This window comes from Carettochelys insculpta, chromosome 9 (genome assembly GCF_033958435.1).
Source record: "Carettochelys insculpta isolate YL-2023 chromosome 9, ASM3395843v1, whole genome shotgun sequence".
Taxonomy (NCBI): Eukaryota; Metazoa; Chordata; order Testudines; family Carettochelyidae; genus Carettochelys; species Carettochelys insculpta.
In genome coordinates, this window is record NC_134145.1 from 2,296,260 (window position 1) to 2,313,664 (window position 17,405).

The 17,405-nt window shown below is 64.8% G+C and overlaps 1 protein-coding gene across 1 annotated transcript; it reads left to right on the forward strand.

Annotated features, from left to right (window-relative positions):
* Positions 1 to 236: 236 nt before the first annotated feature.
* Positions 237 to 13,781, forward strand: ATP6V0B (ATPase H+ transporting V0 subunit b). The gene is made up of 8 exons (XM_075002754.1): positions 237 to 375; positions 6,517 to 6,565; positions 7,526 to 7,609; positions 7,951 to 8,028; positions 11,150 to 11,219; positions 12,129 to 12,180; positions 12,902 to 13,092; positions 13,461 to 13,781. Exons 1-8 carry the CDS (start codon positions 309 to 311, stop codon positions 13,485 to 13,487), a joined length of 618 nt encoding a protein of 205 aa, XP_074858855.1. The 5' UTR covers positions 237 to 308; the 3' UTR covers positions 13,488 to 13,781.
* Positions 13,782 to 17,405: the final 3,624 nt, after the last annotated feature.

A 17,405-nucleotide genomic window follows, 5' to 3' on the forward strand; every position in this document is an offset into this window, starting at 1 on the left:
GCTAAAAATCCCGCCCCCGAGAGTTCTGCGCCAATCACGCTCCGCTTTAGAGTGAGGCTGTGGCTGCTGCCAATGGCAGAAGGCGGCACAGAAGGGCGGGGAGGTGTAGCGTGGCGCAGAGCACTATGGGCTTTGTAGTTTGGCCCTCTGGTCCCGCCCCCTTTCCTGGAGCCAATCGCCAGCCTCACTTCGGTCACGTGGCGCCTCCCTCCGACCGATCACGTGGTGTGAATCAGCTGACCTGCTCGCGGAGCGGCTGGCCCTAGCTGCCCGCAGTTTCGCCGCCGCCGCGCTGAGGAGCCGCCGCCATGTCCGGGCCCCTCCTGCTCTACGGGGGCCTCGGCCTCGCCTTCTGGAGCGCGCTGGCCGGCGTGGGTGAGCGGCGCGGCGGGGCGGGGTCTGGGAGCGGGGAGGGGTCGGGTCGGGTCGGCACCCGGGGGAGGGGAGCGGGGGGGGGTCGGGTCGGGACGCGGGGGGAGGGGGAGTCGGGTCGGGACCCGGGGGGGGGGTCGGGGCGGGACGCGGGGGGAGGGGGAGTCGGGTCGGGACCCGGGGGGGGGGAGGGGAGGGGAGCGGGGGGGGGTCGGGTCGGGACCCGGGGGGGGGGGGTCGGGGAGCGGGGGGGGTCGGGGCGCACTGACACAAGTCTAGCTCTATCCTGTCCCTTGTGCCTGGGCAGAGATCCCTTCCCTTCCCCTCCCCTCCCCCCCCCGGGGCAGAGATCCCCTCCCCGGTCAGTCCCCCCCGCTTGTGTCATGCAGAGCCCTGGCTGCTGGTGGCCCCTAGGCTGTGGCAGGGGACAGGGACCTGCCTCTGTCCTGCCCCGCGTGGGCACTGCAGCTTGGGGCGGTTGACCAGTCTGGCCCCTCGGCAACCCGCCTGGCCCAGGCAGTGGTGTGGTGCCGGGGCTGAGCTGCCCGTGCCCCAACTGGGCAATCGCTGTAGCCATCCACTTCTCAGTGAGTCCTGAGGCTCCGTCTCTGCAGGGGCCAGGAGCTAATGGCTTCTGGAGACTGAGCCCCTTTGTGCCCACAGCGCCCGAGCATGGTAAGGAGGGGGGCTTTGAGTGGCCTGTGGTGGGGGAATATTTGAGGCCCATCAGTGGTGGTTTGCCTCAATGCTGTGTGCTGGCCGGTCCTGTGCCTGAACGCAGGACCTGCAAGGGTTCCCCTGCTAGGGCTTCCCTTGGGTAGGAATGTCTGGTCCCTGCTAAGCCTGAAGGACCCTTACGCTGATCCATGGCTGTTCTTGGTGAGCATCCCCTGGGAGTGGCTTTCACTTGTGGGGGTGGGGGAGCATTTCACTTCAAGGCCTCATGTTAAAGGAGACAGGTCTGCCATCCGGCCCCCGGCGCTCTGACTCTGCTGTACTCTCCTTCTCTTCCTTGTTGGGACAGCAGGCTGGCCCGTGGTGTTGTGGGGTCTAGTTGGTGTCTGTCGGGTGCCAGGGAAGTTGTCATCAACCTCAAAAGGGGAAGAAAGGGCAGCAGTGGGACTGCAGAAACACAAGTCATTGTAAAAGCAGTGAGAAATCCTGTGCCACCTCATAGACTAACAGATTTTTGGAGCATAAGCTTTCCTGCATCTGATGAAGTGGGTCTTTGCTCACGAAAGCTTATGCTGCAAAATACCTGTTAGTCTTAAGGTGCCCCAGGACTTCCCTTTGTTTTTGCAGATGTAGACTAACACAGCCCCCCCCCATCCAAGTGGTTGTGGCTTTCAGGATGGAGTAACCCAGCCTCCCCCAGGCTGAGACGCTGGCTCGCCTTAGCGGTTGTCAGAACTTTGTTATTTAGAGCACGTGCATGAGTTTTTCCAAGCTTTGGCTTGAAGCTGGTGGCATAGCAATCCTGTAGCCCAGAGGAGCCTGCCTGTGGAAGGGCAGCCCTGGTGGCAGTGCAGTCAGCCTGTCCCGTATCCTGGCAGTGACCCTGGTTTTGATGGGTCAGAGCATCCCTGAGTACTAGTCAGGCCTGAACTTTGATGGAGCTGCAGGTTAGCACCTGCCCTCATAGCCCTGAATGAGGTGGTCACAAGCTGCCTGACTTCTCCGTGGGAGATGGCTCCAGGCTCAGGCTCGGGGCAGCTAAATAAGAAGGTGACAGATCACCTCTTAGTCCTGTACTGCTCTGTGTAACCCCTGCCCCGCCAACCCTGTCCTCCCAGCTGAAGTGAGCACCACAGTGTGAGGTGACCCTTGAGTCAGGCATCTCTTGGAGCCATGCTGGGTGCGGCTTCGGTGACATGGCTTGATGAGCCGCGGGGGAATGGTTCCCGGCTGAGGCTGGGCATAGACTGCCCATGTCCTGTGAAATCCTGGCGCCAGTAAAGACCAAGCAGGAACCTGATTCTGTGTTTGTGGCTGGTCAGTGAAGTGCCAGAGAATGTGCCAGGCCTTCGTGACCACGCTGCCGCAGCCCTCGGTGACACCCCCTCCCTCCAGCCCTGCTCCTATTCTGTGCAGAGCTGGGCTGCTGGGGCACAATGAGAACGGTCCGTGTTTTGTCAACAAACCCAGGTGTGTTCGGAGTGAGAAGGTGCTGCGGGAACCTGCTTTGGATTTGGCCTTGTGCTGCTCAGTGGCAGCTGTGACTGGCTGGGCCTGGTGACTCTCCTGGTCTGTGGCGCAAACAGTGCAAGTGCAGACAGGTCTGGCCTGGCAGAGACTCAGTCATCTGTGCAGAAGTGAGGCTGAGGGAGCTGCCCATGTCCCGGCTGGGAGCACCTCCCTTTCCGGGGGTGGCTTTGCCAGAGGTACCGGTGGGAGCGGGACGCTCTGTGGGGTTGCTTAATGGGCGCAAGTGACCCGTTCCTTCCTCCTCTCATGGCAGGGTCTCCTGGGAAAAATTTGCTTCCTCTCTCGTGCTCCTCAGCTCATGGCTGCTCCAGCCTGCCCCGAGTTGTGAGGTACCCTGCTGGCTACCACGGATCCTGTTTCTTGCCCGCCAGTAGCTGCCAACTCTCCCAGCTGAGCTGCGGCAGGAGAGCGGTGATCTCAGGCTTCGAACTCCCAGCATGGGTGGAGCATGAGTCACTGAGAACCTGTGGCTGTTGTGAAGCCAGGATAGTTCATCTCAAATGGCGAGAGACCGCAGAGCCCAAAGGCAGGGTGGCTGCAGCAGTGTGCCCAGGGAGCCCAGGCGTGTTCCCAGGGTAGTTGTCCATCCACAGCTCGCTCCTTGTCTCGCAGGTTGTGGGCCACTTTCTGAAGCAGCGGGTGTGGGCAGAGCGGGGTGGGAACAGATGCTGGGTCTCAGGCACCACACACACCTGTATCTCAAAGAAGTGAGACTCGGCAGCCTGGGGTACCCTCCTGGCAGCCGCTCAGCACATCTGGAGCAGAGCAGGGCCAGGCTGTGGCAGCCATCTCCTTTACCCACCTTCCCTGTCGCAGCCCCAGGCGTTACTGGCTCGGGACAGGGGCAGGCGGGCAGTAGTGGGCTCTGGGCTACCTTTAATGCAGTTTGCGCGCTGTCAGGTGAAGAGCCAGGGCCTGGTGAGCTGCCAGCTGTCTGCCAGGCCCCTGCCTCTGAGTGCAGCGTGTGCTGTCTGTCGATGGGAGAGCACAGCAGGGCTGAGCCTCGGAGCGCCTGCACGCTGGCTGGCTCCTCCACCCTGCCCCGCGCCAGTGCCCTGGCTGGCCTGGTGGTGTAGCTCTGTGTTTTACCAAAGGAGCCTGTCCCTGCAGTTACAGGCTGAACAGTGCAGCTGGACCCCCTGGGGGGCCTGTGCCTCCAGCCACCTTCTCCCAGGGTGTGCAGTTCCAGAGTTGCTGTAAGGTATCTGGGGGACGCAGCATTGTCCTCCATGCTGGCCTGGGGCGGCGGAGCCCTCACCCCTCCCAGGTCAAGCTGCCAGTTGTCTCCGCAAAGGTGTGTGGATGCACTGAGCGTGTGGTGCGCTAACACCAGCTCCCTGCCCCGCTGTGAGGGCCAGACCACTCTGCATGCAGTGTGGACACTGGCTTGGCAGAATGGTGGAGAACTCAGGCCAAATCGGTGCCCACACTGGGGGCTGGCGCCTGCCCAGCCAGCTTGATTCCCCAGCCCCAGTTTCAGTCGTTGCGTCTTGTTTGTGGGCAAGGCGCAAACTGAGTTGGGGAGCAGGCCTGGGCCGTGTTTGACAGCGAGCGGGGTGCAGGCCAGGCTGGGAATGCTGCAGGGCCCTGGCACTGGTGCACGAGGGGAGGTATTTGAAGATGACTGGCCACCTGCGTTCCTGCAAGCTGAGTACTTGGGTGCCTGGCAGGCAGATGCTGGCAGCCTGTGTTTCCCTGGGTGGTTCACCTCTGCACATGCCTCGGCGCACCTAACAACATTATTCGACCCTGTTTAAAAAAGTGGGACCCTGCTCGCTGCCCTCTCTTCCTCCATGTTCCCCTCAGACCTGGCTCTGCTGGAGGTGTGATTGAAACGTTGTGGGAACCCTGAAGCCGTCTGGCCCTCGCTCTGCTGCTGTCTCCCACATGTTACCCACCCCATGTGTCTGGTGTGCAACCAAGATTGTAACGCCCGCCTTCAGTTATCTGCTGGGCTGCTGCCGGCACTTTCCCGGGGCTGTGTAAATAATGCAGGTCTTTCCTGTCTCCAGCCTGCTGTTAGTGCCCCTTGGGAAGTGGGGGTGTGCTGCTGGGGGCGGGGGTTGGGCTGGCGGAGCTGTTCAGATGACCCAGCAGTGACGGGGGGCAGCTAACTGCCTGTGACTCAGATGCTACAAACCAGGGAGCTGCGTTGGCCGCTGCTTTGCCCTGCTGCTGGCCCTTAATTGTGCTTGTTGAGGCCCAGGGGCTTGGCTGTGACCTGCCGAGCGCTGCCTCTGGCCGAAAGGAGCAGTTAGCTCTCCGCGCAGCGCAGCGTGTGGTATTTCAGAGCCCCTGCCCGGCTGCCCCAGACAGCAGAGCCTTGCAGCTCGCTCTGCAGCGTCGCCTGTGTAAGGCGAGGGCTCGGCCTGCCACCGCCTTCCTGGGCGCTGGCTTGGAGGAGGGTCGCTCGGCCCTGCTGCAGCGTCCCCTTTCAGCATTGCCCGTTGCTCAGCGTCCCAGCTACAGCCAGTCCCTTGCTCCCTGCTCAGGACGCTGGCCCAGGGCCGCGATTGCGTGGCCAGGCTTTGAGCAGCTAGTGGCTGTTCCCTCCCCATCTGTCGGCTGTACCCCCGGCAGGAGGAGTGGGTGGGCCGTTTACTCGGGAGTTTTCCCGTTGGCGAGTCCCTGTTACCCCCGTGTGCGTCGCTGTGGTGTGAGGTCTCTAGCCATTGTGCCGCAGTGGCTGAGAGCGGGTGGCTCCCGTTTCACAGGCGTTGAGCCAGGGGCCGTGCGCACCTCTGCGGCGGCCCCTCCCACGGGGAGGGCGTTCAGCACGCGGCTCTCCAGGCGGGCTCCTGCAGGGCGGCTGCAAGTCAGGGCGGAGGAGAGCGAGTGCCAAGGCAGGAGAAATGCCATTCCAAGCAAGGCCGTCGTGGCGGGGGCAGCTCCGGCAGCTGCTGGAAGGGGAAGAGCAGCCCAAAGCTAGGGGGGACCCAGTGTCACTTGGGCGCCCCTTACAAGGGGCCCTGGGCTCAGCAGGGTGGGGCGCCTGCCGAGCTGGGCTCCTTGGAGCTCTTGCTGCCGCGGCACCGGGCTGGCCGGCTGGGCTGTGGAGGGTGAGAGTCGCCAGCAGGCAGCGAGCACTGGCACACGCCCCCAGCACTGACCCCGTGCCCTGCGGGGGAGAAGGATTTCAGGGGGTCACAAAAGAGACCAAACCAGGAGGTAGCAGCCGGGCGATGGGCAGAACCCACGCAGGGCACAGAGCGTGGCTGGGGCAAGGGCCTGTGTCCCAGGGTGACTGCCCAGCCAGCCCTGCAGGGGTGCGCCCCCGGGGACCGGCAGGGCGGCCGTGTGCACGGCTGAGCACCAGAGACGCCCTGCACCGGGTCCCCACGTGCCTGTGCCAGGCCACAGGCAGCCGCCCGGTCCAGCAGGACGACGTTGCTCCTGCGGTGCTCCTGGGCGTCGTGTGACTGGCTCTGAGTCACTGGCGCAGCCGCAGCATGTGAGGGTCAGTCAGACGGCCCGTCTGGGCTGTGGACGGAATGTGCTGTGCTTCCGGACACTCACTTGCTCCGCCTGAGTCAGGGGTCCTGCTGGCTGGGGCGCTCGGAGCCCTCGGGGGCTGCCCTGCCCTGGCTGGGAGGGGCGGTCGGCTCTCATTGCCCACCCTGCTTTGTGGGAGGAGGGGCCGTGGCCCCCGAGCCGGCAGCCCTCGCTCCCCAGGCAGGGGCAGCAGGTGCAGTGTTGCGAGGGGGACAGTCAGCAGGCGGAACCGTGGCTGCTTTCAGCCTAGCTGGCTGGGGAGTCACCGGGACTGCTGCTGCCGGGGCACCCCTGGGCACGGGAAGCCATGGGGCATCTCTCTCGCCCTAAGCCCCAGCACAGGGCTCCCTGCCCGTCGGCAGTGCCTGGCACACAGCAGCCAGACTGCTCGGTCGGCTGGGCCGGGCTGGCGCTTGGGCTGGCTGACGGTTTCCCTCCTCTTTTCAGGTATCTGCTACACAATATTCGACCTGGGCTTCCGTTTCGATGTGGCCTGGTGAGTTGGCTGGCAAGGGCTGGGCACGCTCCAGGAACGGGGCTTGCACCGTGCCTGGGACCCAGCTCCAGCAAGCTGGCCTTGCTGCCCTGGGTCAGACGCTGAGGGCGATAGTTGGCGAAGGTGACCAGAATGTGGCACCTGCTCCGTCACCCTTGGCCTGGGCAGTGGAAGGCCTGGTGTGACCCTTCTGGGCAGGGAGCCAGAGCCTGTGTCGCGCCCCAGAGCAGGAGCCCCTCCACTGTCTGCCCTGGCTTGGAGCCTGATCTGCACTGGCTCAGCAGAGCGTGTGCTGCACCCTTCCGGCCCAGCACCACACGTCTGCTGGGTCCTGTCCCCGGTGGCTGCCCGCTTCCTTCCCCATTGCACCCAGCCTGCTTCCTGCCCTCTGCATCCAGTCACGTGCCGCCCCCGCGGCCATTCCCCAGGGAGCACGCTCTGCCAGCAGCTCTGCTTGGCAGCAGGGGTGCCCAGTTTGCCCTGGGCTGGCTGGTTCCCCCAGCAGCTGGCCCTTGCCTGCCTCCTCCAGGGCAGTGGGAGCAGGGCCGCCTCACTGGGCTGGTGCGTGCTGCCGGAGGCGTCTGCCTAGCCATGGCAGCACTCTGGGGATGTGAAGCAGCTGGCTCTGCACACAGCCCTGGGTGCACCTGAGTGTCTCTTCCCAAGCAGGCTCACGGCCCTGTGGTTCTCTGCTTGGCGCTGCAGACTGGGGCTGGTGGCTTCCTCCCTGTGGGTGGCTGTGGGTTGGGGCGGGCAGGCTGGACAGCGACATGTCTCTGCAGGTGCCCTGTGCGCGCGCACGAGGTTGGCTTGGTGCTGCACAACTGGCAGCCAGCTCGCCTGCTGCCCTCCCCCGTGGCAGGGGGGCGCTGGGCTGCTGGTGCCCACCCGTGGCCCTCGAGCGCGGGGGGCAGGTGGGCCCAGCCGAGCCTCTGCTAATAAAGCTCCTTCTGCGTCTAGGTTCCTAACGGAAACGTCCCCCTTCATGTGGTCCAATCTGGGCATCGGCCTGGCCATCTCGCTGTCCGTGGTGGGAGCAGCCTGGTGAGTTGCTCTCGCTGCCAAGGTTCCTGCCGGGGGTGGGGGCACCCAGCAGCCCTCCCCTGGCCACGCACAGCGCCATGAGGGCTCAGTCGTCCTGGACAGCGGCCCTTCTGACATCACGGCAGGGCCCTGCCAGGCCTTGTGTGGCGGCTAGCTGGGAGACACCCGCATGCACTTGGCCTCTGTGGGTTGTGCCGGGAGCCCAGCCCGGGCTCGAGGGGACAGCTGCCCATCCCCACTGGGCTGTGCCCACAAGCTCTGCTCCTCCCTGGGGCACCAGCAGCCGCCCGCTCTCACCCACCCACCCAGAGCTCCATCACTGACTGCCCCGTCTCTCCCAGGGGCATCTTCATCACTGGCTCCAGCATCATCGGCGGGGGAGTGAAGGCCCCCAGGATTAAAACCAAGAACCTGGTCAGGTAAGGGGAGCTGGGCCCAGTGCTTGGAGCTGGTGGGGCACCGCAGTTCACCCCAGGTGCTCGGCCCTGTGGGGTGAGTGGTGTGGTCGGGGGCTGGCGCTGTGCGGCACTGACCCTGCTGCTCCATCCCGAGCAGGCTGGCGTAACGTGGGCTCTAGGGGCTCCAGCCTCAGGCTGAGGGAGCCCTGCAGGCCCCTGGGCTGGATGCCACGTGCTGCTGCTTTTCGTCCCGCCGCTGGCCAGGCGCTCGTCTCTGAGCCTCGGGGCTGGAGCCGCAGCCACCTCGCTGGCGTGGGGTGTGCGAGGGAGGTGGGCTGGCTCTGCAGCTGCCGCCGGCTGGGCACTGTGGGCATGGGCAGCACGCAGAGCAGCCGGGGGCTCTGTCGAGGGGCAGGGCAGGGATCCTGTCTCAGCCCCCACGTGCCTTCCTGCACCAAAACTCTCTCGCAGCCCCGGCTCCCAGCCAACACCAGTGCCACTTGGAGCCTCCTGCGCCCCAAAACCCCCAGGGTCCTGCTGTCCTGGACTCTCGGCTCCGGCCCATACGGTCCCTCAGAGCAGCAGCCCCTTCTCAGGGAGTCCACTCGCACCAGAGCCTTCAGCCTGCCTGGCTCTGCCCTGGGGGGCCCCATTCCCAGAGGAGCCCAGAGCAACTCTCAGCCAGCATAAACCAGGAGATGTGTGAGCACTGAATGAGCCTGGCCCCCCGAGCACGGCGTGGCTGGGTCTGCCCTGCCCTGGCCAGCTGCAGGCCCAGCAGGGGCGGCTCTGGGTTAGCTGGAGGCACAGCCGTGCTTGGAAAGCTGCACAGGAGCTTTCGTAGGGGATAAGGCAGGCGCCACGTTTCCTGGTAACTCATGTAGCAGTCAGCACTCCGATACCTAGGCTGTATTGCACACGTGCTCCATCCTGTACTTACTACCACTAGCTGCTCCCCTTAGCTTCCCGGGCCCGGGGAGGGAGGAGCCGGGCTTCTGCTGAAGCAGGTCGATGCTCCCATGTCCCCTGCATGACACTTCACATTTAGAGTAGCTTCCCTCTCACACACACCTCTTGGTCGCTTTCTGCAAGTCCCTGCTCTCGGGCTGTGTCCGTCAGTCACTGGTGGCACTGCGTCCTAGGGCTTGGCCTCGGGGCTGCCTTGCTCGTCTCCAAAGAGGCCTTGGACTTGGACTTGGCTTCCCCGGAAGGAGCTGCCTCCGACTCCCAGCACGTCACCCTTTTCTCAGTGAACCCAAGTCATGGCTGGAAAACATCCCGACGCTCTCACAGCCAAGGAGTGTGATTGGAGAGGAGGGTTCCCCTCGAAGTAACGGCTCCAGCTCTGCGAATGACGTTGCCCGGCCCGGCCCCACCCCTTCAGGGTTGAAAAGAAACATGTGAACAAAGCCCAGCTATTTTCTCTTCAGGGGAAGGTTCTTTTTGCCGGGCCGCGGCTGGGCGTGAATGGGAGCGCTCCTTTGGCAGGGCCGTGCCTGGCAGCGCTGGGCGTGAATGGGAGCGCTCCTTTGGCAGGGCCGCGCGTGGCAGCGCTGGGCGTGAATGGGAGCGCTCCTTTGGCAGGGCCGCGCCTGGCAGGGCTGGGCGTGAATGGGAGCGCTCCTTTGGCAGGGCCACGGCTGGGCGTGAATGGGAGCGCTCCTTTGGCAGGGCCGCGCGTGGCAGCGCTGGGCGTGAATGGGAGCGCTCCTTTGGCAGGGCCGTGCCTGGCGGGGCTGGGCGTGAATGGGAGCGCTCCTTTGGCAGGGCCGCGCCTGGCAGGGCTGGGCATGAATGGGAGCGCTCCTTTGGCAGGGCCGCGCCTGGCAGCGCTGGGCGTGAATGGGAGCACTCCTTTGGCAGGGCCGCGCCTGGCAGGGCTGGGCGTGAATGGGAGCGCTCCTTTGGCAGGGCCGCGCGTGGCAGCGCTGGGCGTGAATGGGAGCGCTCCTTTGGCAGGGCCGCGCGTGGCAGCGCTGGGCGTGAATGGGAGCGCTCCTTTGGCAGGGCCGCGCCTGGCAGGGCTGGGCGTGAATGGGAGCGCTCCTTTGGCAGGGCCGCGCGTGGCAGCGCTGGGCGTGAATGGGAGCGCTCCTTTGGCAGGGCCGCGCCTGGCGGGGCTGGGCGTGAATGGGAACGCTCCTTTGGCAGGGCCGCGCCTGGCGGGGCTGGGCGTGAATGGGAGCGCTCCTTTGGCAGGGCCGCGCGTGGCAGGGCTGGGCGTGAATGGGAGCGCTCCTTTGGCAGGGCCGCGCCTGGCAGGGCTGGGCGTGAATGGGAGCGCTCCTTTGGCAGGGCCGCGCCTGGCAGGGCTGGGCGTGAATGGGAACGCTCCTTTGGCAGGGCCGCGCGTGGCAGCGCTGGGCGTGAATGGGAGCGCTCCTTTGGCAGGGCCGCGCGTGGCAGCGCTGGGCGTGAATGGGAGCGCTCCTTTGGCAGGGCCGCGCCTGGCAGGGCTGGGCGTGAATGGGAGCGCTCCTTTGGCAGGGCCGCGCCTGGCAGGGCTGGGCGTGAATGGGAGCGCTCCTTTGGCAGGGCCGCGCGTGGCAGCGCTGGGCGTGAATGGGAGCGCTCCTTTGGCAGGGCTGGGCGTGAATGGGAGCGCTCCTTTGGCAGGGCCGCGCGTGGCAGCGCTGGGCGTGAATGGGAGCCATTATAACATCAAAATAAGTAACTTTAAAAATCCTGCACTGGAGCTGTTGCCTGAGTGTGCCGGGATCTGCTCCTGTCCCCTCTCCAGCTGTTGCGGCCGGTTGGAGTTGCTCGCCTCATTCATTCGACAGGGCAGTTGAGTCACAGGGGCAAGGTGCATTCTGCTTCTCGTACAAAGACGTTTTCTTACCTTAATTGTTATCCCGAGCGGTACAACGTTATCAGTGCAAAGTTTCCCTGTTAGAAACCATTTATCTGCAGTGCAAGGCCCCCATGGGAGTGCAGCAGAGCAGGGTGGCTGCCAGATGGGTTGCTGTGGGGTGCTGCCCATCTCTGGCTGGGGTGGCAAAGTGCGTCTCAGCCATGGGGCTGCTGGGGAGATGCCACTGGGTGGTGGTGGTGGTGCCTGGCCCAGGGAGCAACCAGCTGTGGGGGGCAGGACTGGGCTGTCAGTTGCTGGCTGGGTCTCTAACGCTGCCCTCACCCACAGCATCATCTTCTGCGAAGCCGTGGCCATCTACGGGATCATCATGGCGATCGTCATCAGCAACATGGCTGAGGTGCGGGGCCTGTGCCTTGGGCAGGCTCCAGGACTGCATGGGGTTCCCCTCCTGGGTGGGCTCCTGGAGCTCTGCAGGGTGGGCCAGGGCCAGGGCCAGGGCTCAGGCCTGGGGAGCTGGCAGCAGTGGGCAGTCTGGCATCCCGGCACTGGCTGCTCGGTGCCCAGGGGCTGGGAGAATGGGCACATGGACCCAGGCACTGCCAAAGCCATGGAGGAGTTGAGCTGAGCTCCAGTAAAACCTGTGCCAGTCTAACCAGGCCAGAGGCAGCCTGAGCTGACTGCCAGCACAGGCTGGGCCTGGGGGGTCCATGTCTCCCTCCCATCATGTTCGGAATCAGATGTGGCTGTGAGGCCCTGAGCAGCTCCCGGCCTGCCTGCCAGCACACTGCAAGGCGTGCCGCTCACCAGCACGGTGAAGCAGTGTCCCAGCCTGCGGGCAGCATCCTCGGCGGGGGCGGGGGGTTGGCTGCCATCCGCCTGCTCAGGCAGAGCGATTGCCAGTTCCTGCGGGCAGGGAAGTGGCGGGCTGTGCCCCGGCCTGTGGAGCAGGTAGCTCAGGCCCTGGACAGAGCTCGTCGTGGCATTTGATCCCAGTGCTGAGTGGCCCTGCCCATCTCCGCACCCCTGAGCTCCAGCCAAGCCGCTCCCTCTCGCCGGGGTCCAGGACACAGCCCTCCCTCGGTCCCCCAGCAGACTGAAAGCCGGCCAGGCAGAGTGGGCTGGAGCTGACTCGTTGCTTCCCACTGCCGCTGGGGGTGCAGAGGCAGGCCCTGACCACTGCTGCTTGGGCCAGGACCCTCCCTAAGCTCTGGGCTGCCCTGGGCCTCACCTGTCCCTCACGCCTGGGGCCCCCGGAGCACAGCAACCGCCTGCCGCTAACCCTCAGCCATGTGACTTCTCCTTGCAGCCTTTCAGCGGCACCACCCCCGAGACCATTGGCGCCAAGAACTACCACGCAGGTACGCCAGGGTCTTCCCTGGGGCCGTGCGCTCGGCTCGGCACGCTCCTGAGCATGTGTGCCCGGCCTGGTGTGCTCTCCCCAGCAGCCAGCGGGCGCTGGGCAGCCTTGCCTGCGTGTGGGGGCATCCCAGGGGCCGCTCTGCCCTGGGAGCTGCATCTCCCCACGGGGCTGGGGAGCAGCAGCTGCTCTGTCTGCCCCATCCCCGCCTGCAGGCACACACGGGCTGTGCTCCTGGCCTAGCAATGGGAGGACGCCCTGCCCTGCCCTGCCCTGCCTCACTCAGCCCGCTAGACCCAGGGTGGCTGACGCAGGGCAAGGAATTGCTGCTTCCCCTCAGAGGCTGCTTGTGGCCATAAAGGGGGGATCAGCCTCTGGGGGCATCTTCCCTGGTAACTGGTGAGTGGTCCCACTGCCCCGCCCTGAAGGCAGGTGCCACCTCCTCTCTCTCGGCGTGCCAGGACCGTCAGAGCACCAGGGCTGGTGTGCGGCTGGCTGAGCGTGGATGGCCCTGCCTAGCGAAAAGGCTGCAATTTGACAGCTGTGCCTTGTCGCCTCCCTGTTCTGTGCTGCCCCTTAACTCTGCCTCCGGCAGGTCCTGCTTCCCAGCCTTGGCCAGCCCCGACGGCCTCTCGCAGGAGGGGCCGAGCCCCTGGGCAGGGCAGGACCAGGCCGGGCCAGGTCTGTGGCCTGCTGCGTCTCACTGGTCTCTGCACCCCCAGGTTACTCCATGTTTGGGGCCGGCCTGACTGTGGGCCTCTCCAACCTCTTCTGTGGGGTGTGCGTGGGCATCGTGGGCAGCGGGGCAGCGCTGGCCGATGCCCAGAACGCCAGCCTCTTCGTCAAGATCCTCATCGTGGAGATCTTCGGCAGCGCCATCGGCCTCTTCGGGGTCATAGTTGCTATCCTGCAGGTACGGCACTGGCCCCCCCTCAGCTGCGGGGCTGCCCAGCTCCTCAGACAGACCAGGTGTCTGCAGGGGCCTCCGTGTCTGGGGAGGGGGTGTGTGCAGCCAATGCCCTCTGGCGTACAGAGGAACCTGTCCGGGGCACTGGCTGGGGCAGGGCTGAGTGTGCAGCAGCTCCATGAGATGGCACCATCTAGGCTGGCTGCTGGGACCCATCCTGGCACTGCCAGGTCCCTGGGCTGAGCGGTGGGGAGTGGCCTGCAGGTCCCTGCAGCTCTGCTGGCTGATCAGGGTGGCCCAGGGCCCCTGGCTTGTGCGCTCCTGGGGAGGGCTGGGCATGGGTGCTGACCATCTCCTCCTCCTCCTCTCTGCAGACATCCAAAGTAAAAATGGGTGACTGAGCCCCAGCTGCTCCGGCCTGGCCCCGGCAGGCCCCACTGTACATACTTATTTAACGTTTGAGCTCCTGAGCGGGGGCGTCGCTCTGCCACGCCGGGAGCGGGAGCAGAGCTGCATAGAGCCGTCCCCTTGTCCGCCACCCGCAGGCCCTGCGGAAGAAATACTCGTCTGTGTGTGATTCAGCTCCCTCCTGTGCACCAGCCGGGCAGGGCCCTGCTGCCTGAGTGTTCCCGGCCTGTGTAGAAATAATCCACCAGTGCAAGTCAGTGTCATGTGAAATAAACATGGGTCCTGTGCCCGCCTGCGCCGTTCTCTGTGCTGTGGCCTACCCCAGCCTGGCACTGCCCTATGTGCCTGCAGGGCCATGGCGTTGAGTGGGGCGGCAGCCATGCCAGCACAGCTCTTTGTCTGACCTGGCTGGATGCTGCAGGTAGCCAGTTCTGCAGCCAGCTGCCAGGCCTCCTGCTGCTCCTGCCAGTGGGAGGCATGAGAAGAAACTTCTTGGGTGGCCTAGACCCAGTGCCCCACTGGAATGGGGGGGGCCTCTCTTATAGTCCTGGTACAGCTGCCCAGCTAGTCTGCTGCCAGGAAAGGCCCTGGGGAGGGGTGGCAGAGGGCGGGGCGCGGCAGAGGCATGAGGAGGATATGTCATAAGAACAGCTGCCGGGTGTCTGACTGAAGGTGGGTCTCACCCAGGCTGCTGGCAGTGCCCTGTGCCCCGTGCCCCAGAGGGCATGAACAGAACTGGTGCTGGCTCGGGGAGGGGTAGCTCAGTGGTTCGAGCATTGGCCTGCTAAACCCAGGGTTGAATTCAGCCCTTGCAGGGGCCAAGTAGGCATCAGTGGCAAATAGTGGGGGGGAAGGGTGGTGCTTGGGCCTGCCAAGAGCGCTGGGGATGGCATTCACTGACCTCCTGAGTTCCCTTCTGGCTCCAGGAGATGTGTGTCTCCATATGGCTTATATCCTATCCCTGTCACCCACGCCTGGCCATGCGGGGCAAAGGCTGCGGAACACCCAGAGTATGGCGCCGAGTTCCTGCCCATCCTGGCTAATACCCACTGATGGGGCTAGCCAGGGATGTATCTAGCACCTTAATCCCCGTTAGAATTTTGGCCTTGCCGACATCCCCTGGCAGAGAGTTCCACGGGCTGGCTGGCTGGAGCCTTTTGTTTTACATCTTCTAGTAGTGCCACAGGGTGACCCTGAGTTCTTCTCGCCTTCCTTGTTCACTCTGTCCACACCAGTGACAATTCTGTAGGCCTCTGTCAGGAGCCCCTCCCCGCCCCCCGCCACACACACACACACACACACACACCCCCACCCAGCCACCTCTGTTCTGGACTTACCAGTTGTCACTTCGCATTGCGCTGTTTGAACCTTTTCTGATTGGAGCGAATGTTCAGATAGGGCAGTCGCATCTGCACCGCTGTTGAGGTGGGGTGTCCCCAGGGTTCCTAGAAGGGCGATGTATTCTCTGTTGTCTGACCCCTTCCCTAACAAGCCCCAGCCTTCTTGTAGGTGGTGCGACTGCCGCTGCTCAGCGAGTGGATGTTTTCTGAGGATTGGCTACTCTGACTCCATGGTTTGTTTCTCAAGCTGGGTTCTGGTTTCCTGTGCACATGGCTTTGCCCTGATGTGCCCTGGATTTGATCTGCTGTTCCATGAGATCCCTTTGGAGTGTTTCACAGTCTGCCGGGGCCTTAACTCTCCACAGCTGGTTTGTACCACTGCAGATTTGCCCACCGCCCTGCCTACCCCTTTTCCAGATAGCTTATGAAACTGTTGATGAGCGCAGACCCCTGGGGAGCACCACCATATATGTCTCTGCTCTGGTCACCTGTCCCTCCCTGCCTGGCTGTGTTTTACCGGGTTCCTGACCTGGAAGAGGCCCTCCCCTCCAGTCCATGATAGCTTAGTTTCCCTTAAGGGCCTTTAACGTTGGACTTCGGCAGAGGCCCTCTGAAAAGCTAGGTGTACTGTCTCCACTGGCATCCCTTGGCCACGTGGTTGATGACACCCCCTGTTCCCCCAGGAACCCTAGTAGAGTGGCCGGGCGGGTAGGTGGCTGATTTCCCTTCACAGAACCCATGTGGGCTCCTCCCCAGCTGGCTTGTCCTGGGGTCTGATAATTCTGCACTTTAGGGAGTTGCACTTGGAGCCCTCAGCCCAGCACAGGTCCATGGGACGGGCGAACGCTGAACAAGCTGCGCCATGCGGCAGCACCCAGGGCGGCACTGGGTACATCCAAGGGGCCGGGGCCTGAGCCTGGGCAGCCATGAGTACGCAGTCCCAGCAGGCGGCCTGGGCCAGCTGCAGGGCAGAGAGGCAGGGGTCTGATGTGCGCACTGGAGAGCCAGCTGGCCTCTGGCACAGCCAGCCCCCAGAAGCCTCCACCCCAAGGGGGAGACCATGGCCAGCCTGTCCCCATGCCCTGCACCCCACAGCACCTCAGGGAGCCCCACCCCCTGGGCACAGCCAGCCCCTGGAAGCCTCCACCCCAAGGGGGAGACCATGGCCAGCCTGTCCCCATGCTCTGCACCCCCCAACGCCTCAGGGAGCCCCACCCCCTGGGCACAGGCAGCCTGCTCTGCACCCCCACAGCGCCTCCGGTCTGAGCTGGGTGCTGGGGCTGCCCTGCCTTTCGGAGTGGATGACCCTCTGCTGCCTGCCCTGACGCCAGCAGAGTTTCTCCCTGTGCCCAAGAGCAGTGGTGGGCAAGGCGATGGTTGGGGTGTCTGCCTGCGGCTCTTGGCGGGGGGTTGGTAGCGGCTGGGCTCTGGGCCAGCAGATTGGGGGTAGGTGGCTGTAGCCAGCCCGGTGTTCCCTGCAAGCTGAGCGCCTGGGGGGCTGCGCAGGCGAGATTCAGGTGCTGATCAGCCGTGTGCCCACAACGAGGTTTGCCTTTCCGCTCAGTGCCTGACTGCATGCACCAAGCTGTGTTCTGCAGCGGGAGTGGGGCTGCCCCCAGCCCCCAGCCTACAGGAAGAAAAGGAAATACTGCTCTGCCTGGAGCAGCTCTGAGGCTGGGGTGCGGGATGGGGCGGAGCAGTGGCTCCAGTGCCTCTGCAGTATCGAAGGGCCTCGTGCCCAAGACGGGTCACCTGCGGCTCTGTCCTTGGGCCCTGAGCCGGGGTGGGAAGGGGTCAGGGGTTGGCGCCAGGGCCCTGGCTGTCCTGTGCTAGCGGCTCCTGCGGTCCCAGCAATTGCTGGGGCTCTGGCTTGGGAGCCCTGCTCAGTGCAGATGCGAGGCCAGCACCCCAGGCAGCCATGCCCAGGGAAGCCTGGTGCCCCCACCAGCCCACTGCCCATGGGCTGCAGTAGAGGATGGTGCAGTGCTGCTTGTACAGAAGTCCTAGGGCGGCAGGGCAGACTGGAGGCACCGTGGGGTGCAGAGCAGGCTGGCTGTGCCCAGCGGGTGGGGTCTCTGTGGGGCGCAGAGCAGGGCACTGTGAGGGTGCAGAGCAGGCTGGCTGTGCCCAGCGGGTGGGGCTCCCTGAGGCGCTGTGGGGCACAGAGCAGGGCGCTGTGGGGGTGTAGAGCAGGCTGGCTGTGCCCAGCGGGTGGGGTCTCTGTGGGGCACAGAGCAGGGCGCTGTGGGGGTGCAGAGCAGGCTGGCTGTGCCCAGGGGGTGGGGCTCCCTGAGGCACTGTGGGGCGCAGAGCAGGGCACTGTGGGGGTACAGAGCAGGCTGGCTGTGCCCAGCGGGTGGAGCTCCCTGTGGTGCTGTGGGGCAAAGAGCAGGGTGCTGTGGGGGTACAGAGCAGGCTGGCTGTGCCCAGCGGGTGGAGCTCCCTGTGGTGCTGTGGGGCACAGAGCAGGGTGCTGTGGGGGTGCAGAGCAGGCTGGCTGTGCCCAGCGGGTGGGGTCTCTGTGGGGCGCAGAGCAGGGCGCTGTGGGGGCCCAGAACAGGCTGACTGTGC